Source organism: Filicampus tigris, chromosome 22 (assembly GCF_054856515.1).
Source record: "Filicampus tigris isolate MCC_2025a chromosome 22, RoL_Ftig_1.0, whole genome shotgun sequence".
Lineage (NCBI taxonomy): Eukaryota > Metazoa > Chordata > Actinopteri > Syngnathiformes > Syngnathidae > Filicampus > Filicampus tigris.
Genome location: NC_141238.1, coordinates 6257437 through 6267587, shown reverse-complemented (window position 1 = coordinate 6267587; position 10151 = coordinate 6257437). Strand labels below are relative to the sequence as shown.

General features: G+C 41.9%; 1 protein-coding gene across 2 annotated transcripts; it reads right to left on the bottom strand.

Moving 5' to 3' along the window:
* On the bottom strand, positions 1–9945 carry ipo8 (importin 8). 2 transcript variants are annotated; one of them, XM_086021742.1, is made up of 25 exons: positions 9558–9945; positions 9005–9086; positions 8726–8882; positions 8457–8615; positions 8182–8338; positions 7980–8069; positions 7782–7876; positions 7049–7133; positions 6806–6940; positions 6629–6728; positions 6437–6513; positions 6239–6355; positions 5943–6032; positions 5393–5558; positions 5146–5306; positions 4927–5052; positions 4210–4285; positions 3964–4089; positions 2879–2976; positions 2641–2736; positions 2134–2354; positions 1809–2014; positions 1477–1698; positions 1209–1338; positions 1–617 (listed from the first exon to the last, which is right to left on the bottom strand). In XM_086021742.1, coding segments are annotated over exons 1-25 (3057 nt in total). In that variant the 5' UTR covers positions 9642–9945; the 3' UTR covers positions 1–616. The 2 variants fall into 2 exon arrangements, with proteins under 2 accessions (XP_085877868.1, XP_085877869.1); XM_086021743.1 differs by having other exon boundaries at positions 2–617; positions 4219–4285; positions 9558–9944.
* Between the last annotated feature and the right edge of the window lie 206 nt (positions 9946–10151).

The window sequence follows — 10151 nt, the reverse complement described above, 5'->3', positions numbered from 1 at the left end:
CTTTTTTTTTTTTTATACACTTGAGGTCATTAAAGACTGTGACCATTTAAAATTGGGCAACAAAACCAAGCTGTGAGATGATTTTATGAGTCTCAAAATTGTTTCAGTAAAATATTTCACGACACCAAACAAGAAAATCCAAGCCAAGCTTCCATTTCTTATTTGTGACACAGACGGTATATCAAAAGTAAAAGTCCATCTTGCGGTTTCTAAACCCAGCACCCTGACAAAAATCTCGATAGTCCAAATTCCATCCGATGAAATTCTTTGCTACAGCAACAATGACATGAGATTATATTACACATATTACACAAACACATATTTGTGTTTGTTTTATTCTTTTGAGAACCACACACAGCTACACACTGCAGTTCACTAACAGTAAGAATTATTACTATGACTTTTTTTTTTTTTTTTTTTAAATGTCAAGAAAATATAAATACAGTCCGTCCTGGTGGATACCATAGTCGGGGCGATATGAATTGCACAATGTCCCAAATGACAGAAAGGCCAGTCTGACAGAATGCTGAGTCAAAGTTGCCTTAAATTCCGATGCTTTTAGACATGGTCAGGTCATATCAGCCTCCATACCCTCTTCTTTAGAATCCCCAGTCACTCTAAAAAAAGAAAAAAAGAGTGTACTATTTTAGCTCATTCTCGTATCACACTTTTCGAATACTGTGAGCTCGAGCGATTAATCGAAATTCAATTGCAATTACAATGATTACAGTCAACCATTACAAAATTGGGATAATCGTAAAAAAAAACCTATTGATATGCATTTATATCCAACGTTTGTTTACAAAAGGAAATCATACTTCCAACTCACTTGATAAATTTTTGTTTGGGCCAAAAGGAGCTTACATAGTTTAAAAAAAATGTGTTTGTCTTTATATTTTTTACGTTTAAACATTTTCTTGTGTTGTACCAAATAAATATTTTTTCTAAAAATCAATGATCGTTTGAGTAATCGTGATTCCGCGATGAATATATATATTTTTTCATAATCGAGCAGGCCCTCGGTTCGTGCGCACCCGCGCACCACTTATGTGCACCTGTGTGAAGAACACGGATTTAGGGATAACGGAACGATGGATTTCAGAAATCAAACGAAACCCGCTTTTCGAACGGAACAGGACACGGAATGTAAGATGAAAGTGGAAATACGTGACCCGCGTTCGTCGTCGGCGACTTATGCTGTTGCGTACCACTGGCCCTTGGCGGCAGTACTCCTCCGCTGCTGTGAGACGCTATAAATCTCCTGGAGCTGTGTTTTCTGGTCATCGCTGAGGGGTGCGGTCAAACACTGGTACCAAGCCACGTCTGCATTCTGGACCCCTGACGGAGACGGTCAACAAGTTACGGAGTCACATTTGGAAGAAGGAAACGAGAGTGATGAAACCCGGATTGACCGATGACAATTTTAATCAGGAAAAAAAGGCCGTTTGAGGAGTGGGAGGAAAACGGTTGACATACTGAGCAGGGCAGACGCAAAGAACTGATATTCATCTTCTCCATTGTCATAGTCAAGGGGTGTGCTGTACTCTTCCAGGGGCGTTCCTTCAAAGCAGTCGTCATCGTCCCAGTAGTCGTCGTCGTCGTCGTTACTCTCGTCGCCCAGGCCCATCGGCACGCTGGGCTGCTGTTGCGAAACGCTGCATTTTTCATTCACCTCGTCCTCATCGCTGGGAATCTCCTCTGCGGGGAAAGGAAAACCGGCGGGGCTCGATGTTCTTCCGGCCCAGCATGCAACGTTGACCTCGGCGCCATTTTGGGCCGATCGCTTCCGGGCGGTCGGGCAAACTCACCGTTTTGCTCTTCATCCAAAGTCCGCGCGTTGGCCATCAGGTCGGGTTTGTGGATGTGGCGAGAAGCGGAAAGGTGCTTGAGGCCCAGGAAGAGGAGCAGGACAGAGGGAAGGATTTGGGTGGCCACGCCCTCCAGCGCCGCCGGACGGCTCGGAAGCTCCATCAGCACAGTCAGGCCAATGATGCACATTTTACGGTCGTGGACCCTATGAGTGAATTGGAAAAAACTCATTCAATGCCATGGATGTGTTTTCACGTTTTTGTTTATTTTTACGAATCCAGAATTTTACTCTATGACCAACTAAGGCCAATCAGGGTTTCTCACCCAAGGAAGAATTCAGTGTCGTTCATCCACTGGTTGATGAAGTGAGCGGTTACGGTTTGTGGGTTTTGGGAGAAGTGTGCGTTGTCCAGTGTGTGCATGAGAATGCCCGGGCTGTAGTAAAGGGCGGCGATAGCCACCTCCAGGCACATGATCCGAAGCTTGTTGGACTTGACGCCACGCGTCAAACGCTCCAGCGCTGCCTCCACAAACAGAGGGATACACTGCAGGGAGAGACAAGACAAGTATGGATATATATGCATCTCGTCGCCGTCCTGTGAAAAACACGTATCTACAATTTTGAAAACTTTTTTTTTTTAATTTCCACATTAATGCGATGTCTAACGCCATATATGTAAAAATAAGAAAACGGAAAAAAATGGAGATAAGTATTTTTTCACAGGACAGCGATGACATACAGTATGTATAAGTGTGCCCGTACGTACGTACGTACGTACAGCACACATACATACACGCATATAATCAAATAATCAAGTGACTGTTTCTGACCTGGTCAATCCCTCTGCCTCTGCACTGCAGTATGATCACCTCCAACAGTTTGGCAGCGTGACATTCCGCTTCTTCACCTGAATCTGCGGTCAGCACCTAGGACGGACGAAGGGTTAAAAAAAATAATTAAAAAAAAATAAAAATAAAAAATCGCCAGCCAGTCAGCTCATCTGTAAACCTCAGCAGCTTTCCGTTCAGTTCAGATTGCAGGCAGCTGAGAAGCACAAGAAAATATTACCTTTTTGCACATGCTGTAGATGATCTCCAAATTCTTGGGGTTGGATAGGAAGACATCCGTATCCACGGTGACGTAGTTGTGCAAAAGTGGCATCATATCTGTAGCGCCGCAAAGGAAGTGTGAGACGGGGCTATTGGTGCTTTTAGCTCATTCGAGGGCTACTCGATGATGGAAAAAAAAAAATATGAATCACGATTATTTGGGGAATAATTGAAATCACGATTATTCAAACAATCATTTCTTTTCTGCTGCAGAACAAAGAACATGTCTAAACGTAAAAAATATAAAGAGAAATACATTTCTTTGAAACACTATATGTAAGTTCCAAACAAAATTGATCAAATTAGTTATTATAAAATTATTATTATTACTATTACATGTATAAATTCGAGTATGATTTCCTTGTGTGAAAACAGCACGTTGGATTTAAATCCATATTAATCATCGTTTTTTACGATTACGCCAATTTTGTAATCGTGGAGAGCGTAGTAATCGTCATTGAATTTCGATTCATTGCACAGCCCTAACTCATTCACTGCCAGACCCTAACATTTAGAAAACAATTTTTTTTTATTTAAATAAATTCCTGCGGACTGCGAAAAGACAAATAAATACGACGATGGCAGTGAATGAGTTCATTATGACAAAGGAGTTAAGAATTTACCAAAAATAATGTCTCTGAAGTTATTTATGAGTACATAGAGGAAAATAAAAACAAAACATCACAGTAAGTAGAATACACAGTTGTGGACAGAAGTTTACAAACAGATCATGAGCAACAATGTCATTTTGGACTTAAAAGTGATGAAAAGATTTTTACCCAGTAAGAGTTACAACGTACAGCACATCATAAATGAGCGCGCAAGTTGGAATTTTCTCCCAAGAAAAACGATGCAAACAGACGTTGATTTTGAGCCTTTGTGGTTCTGGTTTGCTTTCAAATCACCGCTGATTTTTCCATTTTTTTTTTTACTGTATATCAACCGCGCCCAATTTGAATAACGTCGATGACGAAACGAGACTCGTGCCCACGGTAAGCGGCGTGCCAACGTCTGCCCACAACATTCGAGTCAGGTGACACCAACCGATGAAGTAGTCAAAGCAGTCATGCTGAAAGACCTGATACAGGACGCTCAGCAACTGCCACATCTGCGGGGAGATGGTCTGGCACGTAAGTCCAAACGCCAGAGACAGAATCTCCTCATAGAATTCTGAGGGGTGAGATTAATTGTATGCATATTAACACTTTAAAAAGGGATCCCTTCACTGATCATACCACAAAACGTACGTTATCTCGAACAAAACACGATAGCGCCCCCGCACAGACACACCTGCCATACCTATGATAGGTTTCTGCAAGACCAGGCCAATCACCTGCAAACAGATATCCTCCAGCTGTTGAGTGATCTGGGATAGAGGAGAAAAAGAAGAAGAAAAAAAAAAAAAAAGAATCATCAACAAATAGGGATGTAACGATTCACTCAAGCCCCGATTCATTTCGATTTTCAGTTCCCGAGTTTTGATTTGATTTTTTTTAAAATGGTGTTTGGCGCAAAAGCATCATTTGATCTACACATTGAAAATGTGCTAAGCATCTAGAATGAAAAAAAACGTTCAAAACATCATTTTCTAGATGAATTTAACAAATTCGATTTTTCCATTAACCAACTCGATTAATCGGGACGAATTGATTTTAAATCAATTTTCGATTAATTGTTACATCCTATCTACAAATATTATTAGATATTAACGACAAACAATATCTTTGTTCAACTCTCGATGCTAGCGGTAACAAAAACTAGCTTCTGAGTTATAAGGCTGCAAAGGAAGGCAGCCACACCCCCTTTCTGATGAAAACGTCTCCAGACATCATTTCCTAGATTCATTTAATCAATTCGAGTTTTGGATTAATCGAACCGATTTTAAATCGATTGTTACATCCCCATCTGCAAATATTATTAGTTATTAACGACAAACTCCCGATGCTAGCCGCAACTAGCTTCTGAGCGATAAGGCTGCAAAGGAAGGAAAACGCCAAAATACAACACCTCCTTGTGGTCCTCCATGACCGTGAGAATGGTGTCGATGGTGCTCAGAATTCCGAGGGCCATCACGGTCTTGTCCTCGTTCTCCTCGTATTCCTCACTTTGAAGAACCCTGGTAAAAATCTCTGCCTGGGAAAGACACAAGAGTACACTCACTTGTAGAGCAGCAGAAATGTGCCATGGAGGTCATCCGATTACAAATCGGGGCTGTTTTGCGTCTACCAGGTTCCGTGTCATGTCAACAGCAATCGCTGCAACTTCCTCGTTGTACTCGCAGATCATCTTCTGAATGACGTTTGTCAAATCGTCGTTTTCCGTCTCTTTCACCACATGGAGCAGCTGTTGCATAACAGGTCGGATGTGGGGCCTGATGTGCAGTTTTGCTGCGCGCGCGGAAGCACATGCTGAATTTAGCTTCAATGCTCCGAGATGACACGATTGGATCCATCCAACGCGGTCGCGTTCGTACCCTCTTCCTGATTGCTGATCAACATTTGTAAAGCAATGGCAGCCTCCACCTTGACTGGCATCTCGTTGTCATCCACCAGGTCCTTCTTGACCAACTCCACGGCATTCCTCAGCGCTATCACATTGTGGAAATGCAGCTGGCTGAAGCAGTGGAGGACCCAGCATGACTGACAAAAACAGTGGAATCACATATGAATAGAATTGAAAGGAAAAGTTGCATCATGCGCATTCCCCCCCCCTCCCAAAATGGATCCTGAGTATTATACAGGGGAATATATCAATACAAATTGACCAGTCTAAATTTATTCCAATTGGTTAATTGGCACCCGTTTACAAAGCCAAAAATATTTTGAATTGTACAAACGTAATGTTACGTTAACTCATTCACTGCCATTGACGTATGTATTCGTCTTTTCACAGCGCAGCCATTCAATCCCAGGAACCTATTTCTATTTTTTTTTTTTTTTCAAACATTAGGATAAAAGAGGGTCTAAAAATGGCTGGCAGTGAATGAGTTATTATTATTATTATGTAACTTATAGCTCACTTACCCTAGCTCGCAAGTAACCCAATCGAGAGTCGAGCAGAGGGAAGACGTAATTTTGCAGCATCAGCTCCATCTGCTCCATGTAAATCCGCTTCTGCGGCGCACGCAGCAAAGCCCAAAGAAAAAGTTTCATGTAAAAATGCATCTGAGTACATCTTATTTGAATTGAATTTGAATGTACCCAATCACCGAACTCATCATGAAGTGGGATCAGAGTCACAGATAACGCCAACGTTTTTAACTTGAAAATCGAAATGGGTCAGATGTGGCAACATGGCACAGCGCTAATATTGTTCGTACCTTAAGTAGCAGCTCAGCCAGCGCTCCAATACAGTGCAGCGCTCCATCTTTCTTTCGGGAGTCGGATGTGGGATCCATCAGAATCTGGTGGCAGAACTCCATCATCTGAGGCAGAACCTTTGAAGAGGAAAGTACACTCTTGTGCCCCGTTCGCGCATGTCATCAGTTCAGACTCCGTTTGCAAACCGAAACATTCACCTCCTTTCGTTTTCGTGCGGCGTTGCACAAAAGGCTCTGTGCAGCGGTGGCCGGAAGGGCATGATCGTCATACAGGTCTGGAGGGGAAAAAAAAAAGAAATAAATAAAAAAAAAAAAAATCAGCCTGAAAAGATTTTACTGAACAAAAAAAAAATGTCAATCCTGAGATTGAATTTCTACGTATGCGCGCACAAAACTTCATGCGGATGTATTCAAACGGGTCTTCCTGCCACAGCCTCTCGTCCTCGTCTTTGTAACACATGAGAGGGAAGATCACCTCCTGACAAATCGTCTGGAAGAAGCCAAAAAGTCTCAAATCACTCCAAACGAAAAAAAGGCTCCGACGTGTGAGTTGGATGTGTCTCTTACCTGCATGTGAGGTTTCATCTGTTTCCACGTCAGAGAATGGCAAAGTCCCTGGTTGAGGTAGTTGAGACACTGCTGGAGAACACGAGGGGTGACGTACTGCTTCTGTCTGTATTGATCAACTACCTTCAACAGGACCTGGCCAGAAAGGTGACAACAGAAACTGATTAAGGTGACACAAGAGATACTTTTTAAAAAAAAAAAATGTTTTTATGTACTATGAATTTAGACCCAGTTCACACTTACTTGCTGCAAACCCACCGCGTAGGTCTTCAAGAAGAAATCGGCAAACTCAAAGTACTCTTTTGTCACGTTGCCTGGGCTTCCATATCTAAAAAAATAAAAAATAAATAAGTAAATATAAATATATTTATATTAGGGCTGTCAAAATTAAAGCATTAACTATGGAGATTAATTTCAATTTCATAACGCGCTAAAAAAAAAAAAAAAAATTAACTCAGTTAACTCAGTTTTATTTACTTCCCGTAGCAGCCAAACTTAGAGGAGAGTCACTGTCGCAAAGTAGTTTTACTTTAAAAAAGTTGCTTGAACGGCTCATTGGAGGAATCCAAAATAATTTGCACACTTTGCACAGCCAAATTCAAATACCATATTAGTTATACGTCTTTGGTGTATCGTTCAAATGTTGTATTTTACAGGAAAGTAATTGTATTCAACGATCAAAGAAAGCTATTAGAACAGTCTTTGAATCGAAAAATATACTTCAATTTTTTATTTCCACTTTAATTCCAAGATTTTACTCAAGTAAATAACAGTTCTAAGCTTTGTAAAAAAAAAAAAAATCACAATTTCACTTGAAAAATACGATTAATCGCGATTAATTATGGAAATATTTGTGATTATCTAAAAAATTTGACAGCACTAATATATATATATATATATATATATATATATATATATATATATATATATATATATATATATATGTATATATATATGAATAGAGGTCCTTGCTCACCGCTTGAACAGTCTCGTAATGACGCGCAGTGCCCATTTTTTGCACTTCCACCATGATAACTCAGGACGGTCGTCTTCATCCAGCTCCAAAGTCTCCTGAAAAATTTGCCGCAGCGTGACAATTTTGCTTCCCGCGCAGTGATCGCACGCACAATTCGAGATGGAATGGAGCGGATATACTGTACACAATGTGTCTTACGGCGGGAACGTCACGGTCCATTATGGCTCGTAAGACTTCCATCCATTGAGTCATCACTGGATTGTTGAGCAGCTGGAGCGGAAGCGAGTACTGCAGATGATGAAATTAGCGTCAATATCAGCGCCAGCAACATATCTGAACAATCCGTCGAATGTTTTGACGAAATGGATCGTTGTTGTGAATCAGCGCGGGCCAAACGTACCTGTATGAGAGAATGGAAAATTTTCAGGATCTGTTTTTGGATGAGCACCGAGAAGATGGTGGCATCGTTCAGCAGCTGGATGATGAGCTGCTGAAGCCGCGGCAGAAAAATTTGCATGGCGGCAAGCAACGGCTCCCGCTCATCTGCCTTCCTGTACCTGAAGTGCAAACACCTTGTTTGTTTATTACCCCCCACCCGCTTCAAAGCTGACAGCCGCAAAACGATAATTGCATTCCCCGTGGTTTGGAAAGGACAAATCCGAAGCGGTTACTCACTCGTACGTTTTGACCAGTTGGTAGAGAGCCAGCAGGCTGCCGTACCAGCTGCCGCTGTTGTTCGACTGCAAGTATAAACTCAACTTGTCCACTATGGCAGTCCAACGTCCCGGGAAGTCATGTTTGATGATCGTTCGAAGACACATCGTCAGCTGGGCGCTGCAAACAACGACGTTAGCCAATTTGATCCAATTTAATGTTCATCCAACAAATGTAAATATCAGGCAAATTTTGAGGGTCAAGATTACTAGTTGCATACTAGTCGTTACCGGATGGTCTCGGGGCAGCGGATGACGCCCTCCACAATGTGATTTCTGATCTGCTGCCGGTCGTTTTCATGAATGTTGAAGGGGAACGCCACTTTTCCCAGAGATGGCTCCCTGTCCTGCCAATACTGGCCAATCATGTTCTTCAGATAGATCGCCGCTATCGGCATGCACACAACACCAACAATAACAACAACAAATTGACAACATCAGTAGTTCAAGTCAAACACAACAATAACGATCACAATATCTGCAAGATATTGACCGAGCTGAACTCCATACCCGCCTGGCGAACCGGAAACTCCACCTGCTCCGATACAATGATCTGAAGCAGAGTTGGCGCAAAGTTGATGATTTTGTAGGACTGAAACGCACCAGAGCAGGGTCACAGTTACCAACCAACAATACTTGGAACAGACACATGGACAAAATGTGTTCCAAAATAACGTCCGACTGACAAATTGATAAATGATAGCGCCGATGCGACTTGCCGAAATGCACCATACATACAAATAGAACTAGTTCAAGGTCACAAACTAGTATTTTGTGTTTTTCTTTGCGCAATACATGAAAATTATGGCCACAAAATTGGGGAGGGGGGGGGGGGTTAAGGTAAGAAGCCAGCACAAGACAGAGATGGAACACACACATTTCAGCTTTTATACATAGCTTATAGGGCTCGTTATATAGTCAAATATGTTTCTGGACGACATTTCAAACTCTAGTGCAATTTGTCCTCATTTAAACTTTGAGCACCTTCCCCTCCAAAGGTCTCTGCCCCCCCCCGCCCTTAACCATAGTCAAACAGTAGCCTTGAGACGTCTTCAGCACGCACCTGATTGAGTTCATCTTCAGCCGCTCTTCTCAGATTAGGATCGATAGTCCCTCTCAGAGCCTGAATTATCCGGTTGGGATCCATTACTTCACTTCACGTGTCCCTCGAAATACACTACATGCAAAAACCATTAACGAGATTCACTTAATTCTGAAGGCCGTTGCGGACCTGCGTTTAATGTCGCCCAAGTCGTGATTGAATATGACACTTTGAGACCAAACAAAAACGGAATAAATATTTCTTTTGGTGAGGACCACGACTGGATGTAACGCAGCGGAGGCGGGTTCATATAGCAAGCAATATTGTAGCGTTTTCAAATTCCATCAAGCTTTCAAAACAACAAAACTCTGCCGGTGAGCAGCAATTGGAGGACGTAAACGTAAACTAAAACATACACTTTACGGCATCGTACAAGAGTGGCTCTGGGAGTTTGCTGCCACCTTGTGTTTGGGAGTAGTTACTGCAATAACGCGTCCTTTGGTTAGGAATGTAATGTTTTTTTTCTGTCACCTCATGACAAAATAATTTGCGTGCATGTGGGTAATATATTTATTGAAGTTTGAAGTTTTATTGAAGTTGAATTCAACCAAGCAA

Excerpts from the sequence above, each read along its gene's own strand:
- ipo8 (XM_086021742.1), bottom strand. The coding sequence starts at position 9,641 with ATGGATCCCAACCGGATAATTCAGGCTCTGAGAGGGACTATCGATCCT. Across the intron at positions 2,737-2,878 it reads TCTACAGCATGTGCAAAAAG|GTGCTGACCGCAGATTCAGG; the intron begins GTAATATTTTCT and ends CGTCCGTCCTAG. Across the intron at positions 2,015-2,133 it reads GACACTGAATTCTTCCTTGG|GGTCCACGACCGTAAAATGT; the intron begins GTGAGAAACCCT and ends ATTCACTCATAG.